We start from the raw sequence: 17578 nt of genomic DNA, 5'->3' as shown, positions 1-17578 counted from the left end.
TCAGTGAAGTAATGTTCCCGACATGGATAGCAAATCCTGTCATGGTAAAGAAAGCCAATGGGTCATGGCGAATGTGCATATATTACTCGGATCTTAATAACGCATGTCCAAAGGATTGTTATCCTCTCCCCGAGATTGATCAGAAAGTCCAATCTCTTGAAGGTTTTCAGCTCAAATGTTTCATTGATGCGTACAAGGGCTACCATCAGGTACAAATGAAACGAGAGGACGAGGCGAACACTGCCTTCCATACTGAGAAGGGCACTTCTGCTACCAGGAAATGTCGTTTGGGCTCAAAAATGCGGGTGCTACATATCATAGGCTAATGGACAAGATATTCGCCGATCAAATTGGTAGGAATATCGAAGTCTATGTCGATGATATGGTATTTAAGAGTCGCAATGAAGAAAAATTGCTCCACGATGTGGAAAAAACTTTCAAAACGCTAGCTAAAGCGCAGATGAAGTTAAACCCAACTAAGTGTACTTTTGGGGTAGAGGAAGGGCAATTCCTTGGGTATCAGATATCCAAGGAAGGGATTCTGCCCAATCCCACAAAAATCCAGGAGTTCCTTGAGTCGAAAACTCCCCACACCCTCAAGGGTGTACAGGAGATCAACGGTAGGTTGACGTCATTGGGAAGATTCATTGCCAAATCTGCAGAAAAGGTGCTTCCTTTGTACCAAACACTCAAAGGGTACCTAGACAAAAAGCAATTCAAATGGACAGAAAAAGCAGATGCGACATTGCAACAACTGAAAGATGCCTTACACAAACTACCGACTCTCGCTTGCCCGCTACCAGGGGAGACATTACAGATGTATTTAGCAGCTTCCGAAGAAGCCATCTCTTCTATGTTAGCGGTGGAGAGGGAAGGAAAGCAGGTCCCCATCCATTTTGTTAGTAGGGCCCTGCAAGGACCAGAGGTCAATTACCCGGCCTTACAGAAGCTGGTCCTCACCCTGGTATACGCTGTTAGACAGCTACAGAGGTATTTTCAAGCCCACAAGGTGGATATTCTGACTAGTTACCCGATAAAGCAAGTGTTGCTAAGGTCGAAAAAGTTTGGGCGCCTGGCCAAGTGGGCCATAGAATAAGGCGAACATGATACTCATTACCACCCCCGGACTAGCATCAAGGCCCAGGCCCTCACAGACTTCCTGGTCGAAATCCCAGATACTATTAAGGGAGTGCCGACGACAATCTTTGTCGATCCCTTAGAGCCTGAAGCCGACAAGGAAGTTTGGAAGTTGTACACCGATGGCACAGCAAGTAAGGAAGGCTCAGGCGCAGGCCTAGTCCTACAAAGCCCCAAAGGCGAAGAGATCACTTACGCGTTGCGATTCGACTTCCAAGTATCTAACAACGAGGCAGAGTACGAAGCACTCCTGGTGGGTCTGAGGCTAGCCAAGGAGGTTGGTGCAAAGCAACTAGCGGATCTCAATGATTCATTACTTCTCACAAACCAGATAAATGGAACATATGAGGCAAAAGATCCTAGGATGCAGAAATACCTAGATGCAATCCGTAGCCTAACCAGCACATTCAAAAGTTTTTCAATAAAACAAATTTCCTGGGAAAAGAATGCAAGGGCGGATGCTCTCAGCAAGCTATCCTCTACTTCTTATGATCACTTAACAAAGAAAGTGCTAGTTGAAGTACTCCCGGAGAGAAGTATTGATAACCAAAGGGTCAATACAGTATTGACTACTCCAAAATGGACCAAACCCTACGTCGATTACTTGCATCATGGCGTGCTCCCGGATGACCCAGAGGAGGCGAGAAAAGTCAAAATCAGGGCGTCACATTTTGCAATCAGAGACAACCAACTCTATCAAAGAGGGTATTTAAGCCCATGGCTAAAATGCATCTTTAAAACAGAGGGGCAGACATTCCTGGAAGAAAGTCATTCCGGGGACGTGGCGGCACATGAAGGCGCTCGAGCGCTCACAGGCAAAATACTCTGGCTAGGAGTATATTGGCCAGACGTGTACAACAACGCCGCAACCCTAACCAAGAAATTCAAAGAATGCCAGGCATTCGCTCCTTTCCAAAATTAACCGGCCATGTCATTGACTAGCATCACCAGCCCCTGGCCCTTCCATCAATGGGGGATTCACATAGTGAGACCATTCCCACTAGCGCCAGTGGGTGTGAAATTTTTGTTAGTGGCCATGGATTATTTTACTAAATGGATAAAGGCAGAACCGTTGGCCACCGTCACTGGCAAGCAAATGATAAAGTTCATGACCAAGAATATCTTGGCTCGTTTTGGCACTCCCAGCATCCTTATAAGAGATAACGGCACACAATTTGAAGGAATTCCCTTCAAGGAGTGGAGCGAAGACAAGAAAATGCTCCGCCGGTTCACGTCAGTGGCGCACTCTCAGGCCAACGGACAAACTAAGATATGAAAAAAAACCATAGTTAACGGTTTGAAGAAAAGGTTACTCAGATCAAAGTCTGCCTGGGTGGATGAGCTCCCGACAGTGTTGTGGTCATATTGTACCACAACATGGTCAAGCACGGGAGAAACGCCATTTAGTCTAACCTATGGGACGGAAGAAGTCCTCCCATTGGATATATAGTGGATAGCTCCCTGCGAACAGAGACTTTCGAGGAAGCAGCTAATGAAGAAGGGTGACACCAGGACCTGGCCATGCTCGATGAAAAACGTGAGGTGGCACAGATGCGCCAAGCACTGTATAAATCGAGCACCGAGAACTATTACAACCGCCAAGTCCAGGTCAACAATTTTAAAGTTGGAGAATGGGTGCTGAGGAAAAACGAGTCCAGTCATGTTGAGACATTGGGGAAACTCGGTGTTACTTGAGAAGGACCATACAAAATTGTGGAATCCCATAAGAATGGTGCTTATGTACTAGAAGCTCAGGACGGGCGTGCCATTCCAATAACTTGGAATGCGCAGAACCTGCGTCATTTTTATTCTTAAAACGAGTGTTAAATATAGATTCAATGCTAGCAAAGGCATTGTGTATTAGTTTTGACATGTAAATGTAACCAGCAAAAATTACTTTACCACCTTCAGTCTTATAACACTCCAACAATAAAACTAGAAAAAAATAAGAGAGAGAAATTTTGATGCTCCTTATTTTCAAGCTTGAAAAGTAAAATAAAGAGGCTATGTACGTTTACCGTGTGACAACAAGGACTGATCATCCAACGTCACACGAGCGAAATCGATACAAGGAGGCAGCCAAGGGGTTTTTATAAAAAAAAGGTTCATGTCACACCCCCAAAGCAGAACGGCAGAAACGTTCGGGGGTGGAGGACGTCATGTACAATATCATAACAATGCACAATAGTAAAACAAGCAACAACATCATCCATTGCATTAATAATATAGTTTAGACATGTGTGTTTTGTGAATAGTTGTAAGACACCACAAATAATATCAAAATAAAAGACGAGTCTTGAACATGCTCCGTCTTATCAAAACCTGGTCCAGTGTAACTGTCTACTGGTGACCTGAGAATACAAGTTATTTTGAAAGAGTAGATCAACATTTAAGCTGGGGAGTTCATATGTATTTTAGTGTCAAAAGTTTGCATCAGTTTTATGAAAATGTTTGTAAGTGTTTTGATGTAAATGTTTGTATACTTCCTAGAAAATCCTATATTTTCTACTAAAATGAAAAGTAGTCTTCTACCAAGATTCAACTGGTTTATATGTTTGTTCTCTCGTAAAAGTGTATGTTTTTCCAAGTTTATGACTATCTTTACTAGAAAATAGTTTGCATTTCTCAAAGTGAGAATATCACTGCATGAATGTAATGGAAAAATGAAAGTGTACAGTAGTGTTGTATAAAAATAACTACTGAAGCACTAACTACCTTAAAACCAATTTGTTAAATAAGGTTAAAAATGTGATGTGGTTATAACCATGCTGATTGATTAGTATTTAACATGACGACCTGCTGGCGTCGAAACTAATGTGACATTTGTCACCCCTTGGCCTGCCGGCCAAACTGTAGCGAACAGTCGAGATATGGGATTGTCGGTCCCGTATAGATATACACACAATGCACGCTCTCCCTCCAGGAGACTCTGGTTACAAAACGCGACATAACAAGTATATTGCTATGCCGTAAAGTAGTGGTTTCACATTATTGTTATCTTTTCTTATTATAGTATGTATGTTCCTTTCTGTTCTTGTTATAGTATGTATGTTCCTTTCTGTTCTTGTTATAGTATGTTTTGTAATGCATAGCAATAATATGAATGTACTGACTCATGTATGTTTCTCTATTCTAGAAATAGTATGTAATGAACCTCTAAACTATACCTATTATTGTTTACTAATACGTTTGTTTGAACTGTTACTAAGTTGGATCAAGACTCAATTACTTACCATAAGCAACTGTGACATCCCCATTTTCACGGTCAGAAAAGACCGATTTTGTTTATGCTTTATAAAATCAGAGTATCTCTTTTTAATAAAAACTAGGTGTGAGACCCATGTATTACATGGGTTTAATTAAAGAAAATTAAAAATGAAATTTTAACAATTTGAAAAGGTTTGAATTTATAAGAAAAATGAAAAAAAATTTAAATTATTAAAATTAATAAGACTTTAATGTATTGAATACATTACATATATAAACCATTTCTAATAAATACTTTACATATATATTACCTTACATATTAAATATGGAATTTTAATTTAATAAAATGAAAATTACAATAAAATGACAAGTGGAAAATAGAAAATTTAAAAATTCTAGAAAATGACATGTGTCCAAATGAAGGAGAAGAGGACATGTGGCAAAAAACCTTCATTTATTAGAGTAGATGTTGCGGAATTTGTTCACAGAAAAACATGATAAATACATTATCAAAAGCATTTCCGAAGAAATGTATTTTTATTCCTTTTAAAACCTTAGGATGTCATCGTCAATACAGAAACATAAGCATAAACAGAACTTACATTCATTTACACTAGTGATCTACATCTCTTTTAAATCTCTCAGTGTAAAGTAGCTTCGTATCGACACCTGTGATACACATAAGCTTGAGTAGGTCAGGTTGGTAAACCTGGTGAGTACATAGGGTTTTCAATCCACAATAATTTAATTATTATGTTTAAACATCAAACAATCAACCCGATTACTCATCCCTATTATCTTCTTTACTCTTAAGGGTCTACCCTAAGAATCAACAATTTCTCGTTCATTCATTCCTAAGGATTATCCTATGGAATAGGCACAAAGTCCATCGTTACCAGGGTTTATGGATTACAACTGGTGAACACGTAGTCCAAAACATCTGGTGAACACTTAGTTTTAAAATACCTAGTGAACACACTCAGTTCAAAATACCTAGTGAACACACTCAGTTCAAAAATGCCTAGTGAACACACTCAGTTCAAAATACCCGGTGAACACTTAGTTCAAAAATACCTAGTGAACACACTCAGTTCAAAATACATGGTGAACACTTAGTTCAAAAATACCCAGTGAACACACTCAGTTCAAAATACCTGATGAGCACCTAATTCAAGAACACCTACAGGTTACGAGCCTGCTAGCGTTCCACTGGACTGTCTAGTATAGTCCGTGGTCGTCATCTATACTCCACTAGATGAATGGATCACTGTCAACCTTGAGGTCTTTCATCGTGTTATCACACAACAACTATTTCATCTACACATGTTTTACCCAACACCTTTTGTAGATATAAAATACATATATAGTTTAAAACATTTAAAACATGTATAAAAAATCTTTCACCCAGCATAAACAGCAAATATTCAGACAATATGCACACATAGCACGTAATGTATATTAAATACTTCATATCTATGTGTAAGATGAAAGGGACTATGCACTCACCTGGAAAGGTAGTGACTCGGTACTCGGACATCACTTCGTTACTCTTAAAACAATCTTCCTCGGACAAAACAGCGGGTTTTTCTCAAAACCGAGCTTCGCTGGAGCAGCGTTCTCGAGCCGAAAGGCTCTTCTTCTCGGAGCCGTCGGGCGCTCCGGGGCTTCCGCCTCATGCTAGGGAGGTTCCCTAGGCTTTTCGGGGGGTTTCGGGGCTAGAGAGAGGTTCTAGAGAGAGGGGGAAGTGATGGGAGGTGTGAGGAATGAAGAGGGCTTCACCTCTTATTTATAGGTGGCTGGAGGCAGCCTCACGTTGTGAGTTTTAAGATGCTCACGTCGTGAGCCAGCTGGATACAGCCAGGCACAACCTGACGCTGACACGTGGCATCGCCCACACTGTGGAAATCAACTGATTTTAAAAAATTCATAACTTTCGCATACGAGCTCCATTTTCGACGTTCTTTTTTTCCACGCGTAGGTAAAAACAATATCTACAACTTTTATTTAGACTCTGTCGGCTAATTCTCGACTAATCTTAAATTTAACAGTACAAGAAGATTAGACTGTCAAATGATCACGAAGAATTCGTAACTCCTTCATACAGACTCCGTTTTCGTCTGTCTTTTTATCGTTGACTTCCTGTTAATGAGATCTTCAACTCTCATTTAGGTCGCGTAGGCCAAAAACCGCTCGGACAAAAATTCGAGTTTCGGGTCGTGCACTGCTAGGCCAATTCTTAAAAAATTCATAACTTCTTCACACGAAGTCAGATTTGGGCGTTCTTTTTATGGACGCTCTCGGTTTAAAGTATAATACAACTTTGGTGTAGATTACTAAGGCCAAAAATTCCTCTATCATAAATTCACTATTTTACGTTTCCCGGTGCCGTGCCGGTTTTGCCGCGAAACTTCGACGGGCCATAACTTTTTCGTTATAACTCGGATTTCGGCGTTCTTTATATGTACGGAACCCTTGTAACATATACTACAACTTGGTTAAGATTACTCCTTCTAAATAATATTCCATCAAAAACTCATTTTTGATGCTCATTGTCTCTAAATTAACTAGCCCGGATCTACGAGCGTTACAGTTATCTCCCCCTTAGAATGATTACGTCGCAGAATAATCAACGAAACAGGGATGTATAATGATTCCATACGTTCTCTTTTCACCCTGGGTAATAACCGTAACTTTTATGTTCCTTCGAACGAGTATCTAACTCTTGGACTCCTTGACTGTAGGTGGTGCTTGATCTTGCACCCCCTCTTTATCTCATGTTAGACTTTCAATCATGACCTTCATGTCACAATCTCGATCCTTACTGGAGACTCCTTCTTCTTCTTAATACACTTAAGATAAGTCCTTTGATTTCCACAATAGACCGATGGGTCATGTTCTAATGACTTCTCATTGTATGTTGCAACGCTTACACTCAGGTCTTTTAAAGTCAAATTCCAGAACAGACTACACCTTCCTTTATGTTCTAATGTGATATAATCACATTCTAGCAAGTAGCATTTCTTGCTACCAACTTCTTTAACAACGAGCGCGATACTTCTCTTGATCACTTTGATTCACTTCAATCTTCTGGCTTAAGTCAGACGCTACATCAAACTCGGTTCTCTGAACCATGTAACATACTCATCGTAGTCGGACTCGATTTGATATGACCACTTGGGTCGGAATAACAATCATCTTCTTAGTCATCACCGAAACGATGGTAACGACATACTTGAATAAAACGAAATCAATTACCAGTTTCTTGGTAACCTTGTGACTTTCCCTGATCCAAGTGTGAGTCCTGTGCTTCCGGTAGTATAGGCCTCTACTACCATTCACACCTACTCATATTCGTCTCAAGTATTGTCTCGCAGTTCTCCAAGTCACCATACAAGAAAAATCACATAACAACTTAACACACGAGATAACAAACAAAGGTTTTATATTATTCCTTGACACGATTACATAGGTGTTCAAGTTCACCCTAGACTATGCCTCTAATAGGCTACACCACGTGGTACTATCTACACGACTACCTCATAGATCCTCATTCCTGATCCCTTGCATTGCCATCTTCTTCGTCAAGGATCATATGAAACGCTCTTGCCTTCGGTTTCGGTGGAATGTTGGGCCTTGCCGCCTCTTTATTCTTCGGGCAATCCTTAGCAACGTGCCCTTCCTCACTGCATTCATAACACACCCTTTTGCTGGCGGTGCACTCGTTGGCGTAATGCCCGGTCTTCCCACACTTGTAGCAGGTCACTTCCTCGCTACATTTCCCGAAGTGCTTCTTCTTGCACTTCTCGCACCATCTCGCTTCGTTTCCTCCTCCGCTAAACTCCTTTGAACCAGACTTGCTCTTCTTATTGGGCCTCGTAGACCCCTCAAACTTCCTCTTTTCGCCAACCTCAATCTTGCTGGCGGCTCTTCCCTTGATCATTTCCTCAACAGACTTGGCAGCCCAGATAGCTGCCTCCAAAGTAGGTGCCTGACATACTGGCACCGCATACTCCCATGGAAGTCCCTTCATGTACTTGTCTATTTTCGTCAGCTCATCCGGGACAAGACGCAAGGCAAACTCCATCTTCTCTGTGAAGTTGTTGGTATATTCATCAATCGACATGCTTCCTTTCTTCAAAGTCAGGAATTGATTCTCCAACTCGAGCAAGTTTTGGGCTGAGCAGTACTTGCGCTTGAATTGCACCAAAAACTCTGCCCACGTCAGTTGTAGGGGCTCATTGGGGCTTAGAGTCTTCCCCAGGGTGTTCCACCAACGAACAGCACCTCCTCGGAACTGACACACTGCAAAGGTGGCCTGTAACTTGCCTCTACAACCACACGTCATGAAGGCTAACTCCATCTCCAAGATCCAATCCATAACTCCGATCAGATCTTCCTTTCCAGTGAAAGTCGATGGCTTACAAGTCAGAAAATCTTTGTACTTGCATCCATTCCTCTCGACTCCGTTATCTTGGTTGTTTCTCACTGGCGGATCAGCTTGACCAACGGTCCTGCTGTAGTTTCCCTCCTCAGACTGCCCATCATTTAATTCTGGTTGTTCGACATGCATCGTGGGTTCATCCTGATTGTGTAGCAGTAATCTCCTTGTTTCCTCCATTTGACGATCCAACATCATCTGGATCATCTCTTGTACCCCGACCATCGTCATTGGCTCAGGTGCGGCTACTACCACATGTATTTGCTCAATCACTGGGGGTTGATTTCTGTTTCAATTTGCATTCCCGGCTCCACTGCGGGTTCTTGCCATTTTAATCTATTCACCGATTAAGGTGAATTTAGATCTTTATTTAGGATAGACGTTTAAATCATCCTTATCACTCCGAAACGTTACATGCTAGTTCTAATGTCGTAGTTAAACGCTTAGAATCCTAAACACATAAGGTTTCCAGATCCGGTCGGCAACAGACCACAGATTCGAACAAATAGCAGCATATCAGGCACAAAAAATTTAGCACATAAAAACATTTTAGGCATAATTCCTAAAATAGGCTAGTGCTCACATCTCACAATCATCGCTTAGCATTCTAAGTTTAAGTCTAGAAATAAATCCATATTCCTAGTTCGCTTAAACTAATGCTCTGATACCAACTGTGACATCCCCATTTTCACGGCCAGAAAAGACCGATTTTGTTTATGCTTTATAAAATTAGAGTATCTCTTTTTAATAAAAATGTTGCGGAATTTGTTCCCAGAAAAACATGATAAATACATTATCAAAAGCATTTCCGAAGAAATGTATTTTTATTCCTTTTAAAACATTGGGATGTCATCGGCAATACAGAAACATAAGCATAAACAGAACTTACATTCATTTACACTAGTGATCTACATCTCTTTTAAATATCTCAGTGTAAAGTAGCTTCGTATCGACACCTGTGATACAAATAAGCTTGAGTGGGTCAGGTTGGTAAACCTGGTGAGTACATAGGGTTTTCAACCCACAATAATATAATTATTATGTTTAAACATCAAACAATCAACCCAGTTACTCATCCCCATTATCTTCTTTACTCTTAAGGGTCTACCCTAAGAATCAACAATTTCTCGTTCATTCATTCCTAAGGATTATCCTATGGAATAGGCACAAAGTCCATCGTTACCAGGGTTTATGGATTACAACTGGTGAACACGTAGTCCAAAACATCTGGTGAACACTTAGTTTTAAAATACCTAGTGAACACACTCAGTTCAAAATACCTAGTGAACACACTCAGTTCAAAAATGCCTAGTGAACACACTCAGTTCAAAATACCTGGTGAACACTTAGTTCAAAAATACCTAGTGAACACACTCAGTTCAAAATACCTGGTGAACACTTAGTTCAAAAATACCCAGTGAACACACTCAGTTCAAAATACCTGATGAGCACCTAATTCAAGAACACCTACAGGTTACGAGCCTGTTAGCGTTCCACTGGACTGTCTAGTATAGTCCGTGGTCGTCATCTATACTCCACTAGATGAGTGGATCACTGTCAACCTTGAGGTCTTTCATCGTGTTATCACACAATAACTATTTCATATACCCATGTTTTACCCAACACCTTTTGTAGATATAAAATACATATACAGTTTAAAACATTTAAAACATGTATAAAAAATCTTTCACCCAGCATAGACAGCAAATATTCAGACAATATGCACACATAGCACATAATTTATATTAAATACTTCATATCTATGTGTAAGATGAAAGGGACTATGCACTCACCTGGAAAGGTAGTGACTCGGTACTCGGACATCACTTCGTTACTCTTAAAACAATCTTCCTCGGACAAAAGAACGGGTTTTTCTCAAAACCGGGCTTCGCTGGAGCAGCGTTCCCGAGCCGAAAGGCTCTTCTTCTCGGAGCCGTCGGGCGCTCCGGGGCTTCCGCCTCGTGCTAGGAAGGTTCCCTAGGCTTTTTGGGGGGGGGGGGTTTCGCCTCTTATTTATAGGGGGATGGAGGCAGCCTCACATCGTGAGTTTTAAGATGCTCACGTCGTGAGCCAGCTGGATACAGCCAGGCACTGACACGTGGCATCACACACAGGGTGTAAATCAGCTGATTTTCAAAAAATCATAACTTTCGCATACGAGCCCCGTTTTCGACGTTCTTTTTTTCCACGCGTAGGTAAAAAAAATATCTACAAATTCCATTTAGACTCTGTCGGCTAATTCTTGACCGATCTTAAATTTAACAGTACAAGAAGATTAGACTGTTAAATGACCGCAAATAATTCGTAACTCCTTCATACGGACTCCATTTTCGTCTGTCTTTTTATCGTTGAGTTCCTATTAATGAGATATTCAACTCTCATTTAGGTCGCGTAGGCCAAAAACCGCTCGAACTAAAATTTGAGTTTTGGGTCGTGCACTTCTAGGCCAATTCTTAGAAAATTCATAACTTCCTCATACGAAGTCAGATTTGGGCGTTTTTTATGGACGCTCTCGGTTTAATGTATAATACAACTTTGGTTTAGATTACTAAGGCCAAAAATTCGTCTATCGTAAATTCACTATTTTACGTTTCCCGGTGCCGTGCCGGTTTTGCCGCGAAACTTTGACGGGCCATAACTTCTTCGTTATAACTCGGATTTCGGCGTGCTTTATATGTACGGAACCCTTGTAACATATAATACAACTTGGTTAAGATTAATCCTTCTAAATAATCTTCCATCAAAAACTTATTTTTGATGCTCATTGTCTTTAAATTGACTAGCCCAGATCTACGGGCGTTATAGCAACTAAGTTAACTATGTTCCTTAAAAATAGGTTTAATATTCATATTTGTATTTAATAAGTATAACTATGATTTAGCCGAAAGTCGGACTAGTGATCCTACCCTAAGCCCATAACCAAACAAGGAACATGAGTCAAGGTATCTAGCAGTAGTCCTAAGTCCGTTAAAGCATACTTATACGTAAATAGATAGTTGAATATGATTTGATATAAAAGAAGTTAAAAATAGTTTAAAAGAGTTTTAACAAGTTTTGAGTATAAGAAATCCTTTTGGGTGTTGTTTTCACATGTAAATGGTTAACACAATTGTATTGTGTTCTACTTGTATTCTCCCCCTAAAATAATTTAAAAAGCATTTAAAACTGTATTTAACGGGGGTATGAACTCACCTGCAGTGAGTGATTCGAATGAAAGATCGATGTAGGATGCTTGGTATGCTAAGTGAAGTCCCGAGCACAAATGGATCCTATTTATCATATATTAACATATATATGTATGAAATTAGGGCCTATAACAACTAATATGTATAGGAAACAACCTTATGAACTAGGAAACACTTACAATGAAGTGTTAGAATTGAAAGTGGGGGGGTTGAAACTTGATCACGGCCAAACAAGGAGGGTTCACGGCCTTAGAGTGGTTCACAGTCCAAGAACACATGAAGTGTTCACGGCCCTAGCTTGAATCTATGAAGGGTTCACAGCCAAAGATGAAGGTTCATGGCCCTATGAAGGGTTCACGACCAAGCACACTTGAAGATCCTTGATGAAAATATGATGAATCAATATGGAAAGCAAGGAACTTCTCATAAACCATAAGAAAGGGATGAGTTACTTACGATTTTGAGATGAAAGGAGACCTTTTTGTGGATGGTACTTGAGAGAGAAAGGAGGAGTTCACGGTTGAAAGATGAGAAGTGAAGAGAAAATGAGCCAAAACTTATGTATAAGGCATGAGTTCACGACCCTAGGATGGGTTCACGGCCGTGAACTACTTTTGAAGGTGTTTCCGGCTCGAATGCAGTCCACTGATCCTTTGCTAACACTTCTTAACACTCAACCCTTGAGTGTACTAGGCTTAGAAACTCTCAAACGGACCCTTAAGACAATATAAAGGTAACAGAAACAAGTCTGACTTTTGATAGATTTGATTGACTTTACAAGATAGAAATGTCGGGTTGTGACAGTTCATAACCTTTCTCCCAAAACATGTTCATCAATCACATTGTAGCAAATAACAAACATACAAAAGAACATGTGACATAATTGTAGAAGAGTCACAACCTTCCACTAATGAGTGAAGCACAACCGGGTGATCCTCAAGATGACGATCTTGGCTACGCCTAGGGTCTTTAAGCAGCAAATTAGAACAAATTTCTCAATGACCAGCATTAGTAAAGCACAAGGAGTTCCCAAATAAAAGAACTCAAACCAGGGATATAAGCAAACCCTGCATAAATACTATGTGATGGCCAACATAAATCATACACAAAGCAATAAAACAAAAGAATATATGCGGTAATGAGGAACATTCATACCCATCAATTAAAAGTGAACATTGTCAAATCGCCGGGCTCCCGGACTTTAAGGCTGCCACTAAGGGCAGCAAAGAGAAAAAACAAAGAAAGAAATAGAAAATATTATTCACAATAGTTACATCAAAACAAACCATGCAAACAACGCTACTTATGGGCAGGGGTGTTACCATCACCAGGTGAAGAGCTTGGGCCAGGGCCCGACGCATCGATTTGAGCGTCTTAACAAAGATCACAGAGCCTGGCCATGTCCAGACTGCCCAGGCGGAGATATCCAGCAAAATACGATTCAGTGAAAGTCGCCATGGCATATTCCATCTTGTGGGTCTTGGTGGCCACGTCCACCACGACCTTTGGATAAAACTCCTGGCAACCACCAGCTCTCTTGTAGCTTTTTCCCCTGCTCCACACATGCCGTCACGCAGGCCACCTGCACATGGACCAAACCTTGGAGAAATTGGGGGCTCTCAATCACCATGTCCACCACTCGGCGGAGCCCATCACTAAGAATCCATGAAATATCCTTCTCCAACACTCCTTTTGCAGCGTTCTCTCCGACCAGATCGACCTCTAGCTCTGCCGTTCGCTCGCTCAAGCCGACATTCTCCAAACTCAGGGCTCCCATGCGATCATTCAAGCACCTCACTTCTTCCTCTAGCTTTTCCACTTGTTCTTTCAAGCTTGCCTTCTCGAGCAATGCCACCTCCTGCTTGGCCTCCCAGCTGCGCTTGTTGGCTTCCATCTTTGCCACCTAGGTTTTCAGCTCTGCACATTCGATGCTCATCGTATCCGAATGAGACTAGATGGTCTCTATATTGGAGATGCATTCAGCAACTGAAACCATGTAAGATGACACTTGGGCGGCGGCATAGCGAAGACCGTCGGCCATGTGCTTATCCGTCAGGACATCCAAAAACTCAGTTGTAGCAGGTGGAAAAGCGTGCCGACACCACTTAAAAAAGCAGTGTCGTGCTCAGACACGAGGTATTAGGGAGGCGAAGACCCGCTCTTCGCCTCGGCTCCTCCAGCAGTAGGATCAGGGTTGGTCATGTTGATGTTTTCTTACTCTGTATGACTGGGCGGTTCACTTTCCCTGTTATGTGCCCTCTCCAGCAGTTTTGGATGACTTTTATCGGGGGCACGGGTGAAACTTGGAACCCTCTAGCAAAAAAATCAGATTACGTTTCTTGCGAAGAGGGGGCTCGGCGCTAACCGTCTCAGCATGACCACCGGAAGAGGCCTCCAAGAAAGCAAAGCGCCTATTGACACGGTGGAGACTCCTTGGGTACCCGGAAAGGGTAGGATCCTTCTGAGAAGTGCCAGTAACAACAACGTCCTGCAGATCTGGATCCTCGTGGGCGCCAGTAGCACCTTCTGAGCCGATGGTAGCCCCGATTTATTGACCAGAAACAGGGGGTGGAAGAGTCTCTACAAGTTCGACGTTGTGACAATGAAGTTCACCGTCGAATAGACCTTGAAGAGCTTTCTCTAAGGATATAACCTCCTCTACACCTGACAACAGAGCAAAGACAACAAGGGTTAATAAAGTTACCCATTTTCAAGGGTTACACCGAGTAAAAAAAAAGGGGGGGGGGAGGACAAGAGAAAACTGAAGAAGAAGCATTATACCTTCTTTCTCGATGAAAAACTCGGATATTTTTCCTCGAGCCCTCCAAGCGACGCTCATCCCACAGGCACCCAAGAAACAGTCGAGCCAGTCCTCGCCGTTGATGCTGATCTTCTCAAGGGCATCAACCAATTCTTTGTCAGCACCAAAGAGCATTGGAGCACGATCCATATACACCTTAGTCCTTGGGTAGCTAAGCACCACAAGGTTGTCTTTCACCCATAGAAACTTCTCCTGCCAATTCTTCTTGGGCTTTTTGTCGTGGATGAGGGTAGGGACTCCCCACCGACGAGAAAGGGTCCGAGTCCCAGACTGGGTGGAAGCGTTGAAGAAATACTTGAATGCTGGAATAGTTGGCTGACGCCCTAGGGCATGACAGAGGAGTTCAAAACCCACTATCTTGTTTATAGCAATTGGGGCCAGCTCTCTCATGGAAAAACCATATTCCCGGATAGTTAGATTGAAGAAGTCTGTAGTAGGCAAACGCAGACCTGCTTCGAATAAGGCGATCGGAATGCTGACTTTGCCCTCAGGAGGACTATAAAGCGATGCATCAAGAAGGGGGATTTGCACTCCGTGTTCGGGGACAAACCCGAATCGGAACTAAAAAGATTCCCATTCCTCGGCAGTAAGATCTCTTCCCAAAGGACGAACAGTAGCCATGGAAGAATGCAAAGAAAAGGTTGAAAGGATTCTTTGGAGCAAGAAGGCAAAGAGAGGAAGGCAGAAAATAAGGAGGGAACGCTAGGAGGAACAGAGGTTTAAATGCCACTAAAGGGGTAGCGAACCGTTTTCATGATGAAACCGTCGAAGAATGGCAATTACGCTCTGACAACCGCATAAGCTATCAGTAGCAGCCTGCCATGTGTCTGTGAGTAGACCAGAATGACTCTGTTATGTCATTAACACAAAAGCCTACTAGTCTAAGGGACTTGTTAACGTTACCTTTAATGGCCACGTTAAATTTAACGGAAATCATAAACGAGACGTTATCACGCCAGAACCTTGGCCAAGATCCGGTCTTGGCCTAAGTGATCCAACACCGGGGTGACAGTTCGCTTCCCTTCACGAGGAAATAATATTCCTCGTGATCTTCTTATTCACTAATGACCAATCAGGACGTGATAAACAGCTTAGGTGACGCCCATAACCGACGTCACCTGGCAGTTAGTTAGCGTGGGCATAATTCTCCCAGTAAGAGGAGGCCATGTCTCACACTCATTGGGCAGGGTCCCCACGATCCGTTAGTAACAGGTATAAAAGGATCTCTTCCGTCTCAAGGAAGGGATCCATCTTTTTCCTCACACAATTTACCATAAACTCTCTCTAAGAAAGCTAACTTGATCGTCGGAGTGACATCCCGAGAGAACACCTCGTCGTCCTTTAACGATTCTTCTGTGTTGTGTTCTCAGGAAAGCTTCGAGGTCTGATCCATCATCCAGCATTCTATCCCCTGAAGAGCATGTCACTGTTGGATAAGGTGTCTAAGTCCATAACTATATTTAGTATGTACTTGACCCGATTTGGCATGGTCCATTTGGGTTGCATCGGCATCTCAACTGTTGGATAGACAAAATGAGAATAACGACACTTATGGTTTGTTAATATATTATAAGTTCTAATATATTAATATGAAATCATATTATTTAATTAGTATTGATCAAGAATTAATTTGGAATTAATTTTGTGATCAAAAGGAGACTAATTAAATATATGAGGATTGATTTGTAAATCATTCATTCTTATATAGTGGGCTTATGGTCCATGATTCAGTAGATTGGGCTAGGACCCATTGGGTGCTCCATGGATGCTCCATGGAGGTTAAAACCCATGGATCATGGAGGAAATGAAAAGTCATGCACATTAGGGTTTACATGGAGTAACCCTACATGTGGCACACTATATAAAGATCCCCATGGCATAAAAAATTGGTATCTAAGACAAAAAGGGTGAGGGCTAGCCAATTTTGTGATCAAAGTGTTCTTCTCTCAAGTTATTCCAAGAGTTGTGGTGTTGTGTGAAACATTTGAGGCATCACATTTGAGGTGCTAGGCTCAAAAAGTCTTAAAGAATCCAAGCAACTACAAAGGTATGTCATTCTACTAGTTTTATATTACAAGTACCCCATGCCATGCTAGTTAGGATGTAAACCTTGGAAAATTCTTATTTGCATGAATATTAGAGAAAACATAGATCCAAGGTTTCTAGCGTTGCATGTACACCATAGGAGTGTTAGAATGCTCAAAACCCATCAGTGGTATCAGAGCCTAGGCTTGTTTTCTTTGTATTTGATGCAAACTGCTTGAAAAAGTCGAGAATTCTGCAATCTAAACAGTGAACTCGCCGAGTCCATGGGGGGACTCGACGAGTCCATAACAAAATGCATCCTACTCGTCGAGTAGGCTCTTGCACTCGACGAGTAGGAGCCCCTGTGTGCAGAATTTCGAGTTTTGCTGCTGGAAATGGACTAGAATCATTACCCTAAACTGTTTTGGACTTATAAAACCTGTTTTTGATGTGGTAATGATTATACTAATCCATTTTCAATGGTTATTATCAAATTTTCAAGTTTTATGTATGTTTATATGATTCTTGAAATAGTTGATATGAATGTTCATTATTATGAGTTTTGGTAGATCATAGGAATTATTTGCAAATTGTTTGATGAAGTAATTCTTGATCTAAATGTTATTGATGGAGTCCATAATTTGTCCTCAAGTTATGGATTACCAAAAGTCATTTCTTTAAAGAGTCATTAAAGAACCATAGGTTACATAAAATGAAGAGTCTTCTTTTAATAAACCATTAAACTCATAAGTTATGAAGTTGAAA

At 41.4% G+C, this 17578-nt stretch overlaps 1 protein-coding gene across 1 annotated transcript; it reads left to right on the top strand.

Moving 5' to 3' along the window:
- Positions 1 to 280: 280 nt before the first annotated feature.
- On the top strand, positions 281 to 2059 carry LOC145115085 (uncharacterized). The gene is made up of 2 exons (XM_079051252.1): positions 281 to 990; positions 1132 to 2059. Exons 1-2 carry the CDS (start codon positions 281 to 283, stop codon positions 2057 to 2059), a joined length of 1638 nt encoding a protein of 545 aa, XP_078907378.1.
- The last annotated feature ends 15519 nt before the right edge of the window (positions 2060 to 17578 follow it).

This window comes from Lactuca virosa, chromosome 1 (genome assembly GCF_052849685.1).
Source record: "Lactuca virosa cultivar CGN04683 chromosome 1, Lactuca_virosa_CGN04683_v6, whole genome shotgun sequence".
NCBI classification, from domain to species: Eukaryota; Viridiplantae; Streptophyta; class Magnoliopsida; order Asterales; family Asteraceae; genus Lactuca; species Lactuca virosa.
The sequence above is the reverse complement of the archived record's forward strand: the minus strand, read 5'-3'. Positions and strand labels throughout refer to the sequence as shown.

Bases quoted from the DNA above. Each gene is read 5' to 3' on its own strand.
- LOC145115085 (XM_079051252.1), top strand. From the start codon at position 281: ATGTCGTTTGGGCTCAAAAATGCGGGTGCTACATATCATAGGCTAATG. The intron at 991-1,131 runs GTATTTTCAAGC...CCCCCGGACTAG, and splicing joins GCTGTTAGACAGCTACAGAG to CATCAAGGCCCAGGCCCTCA.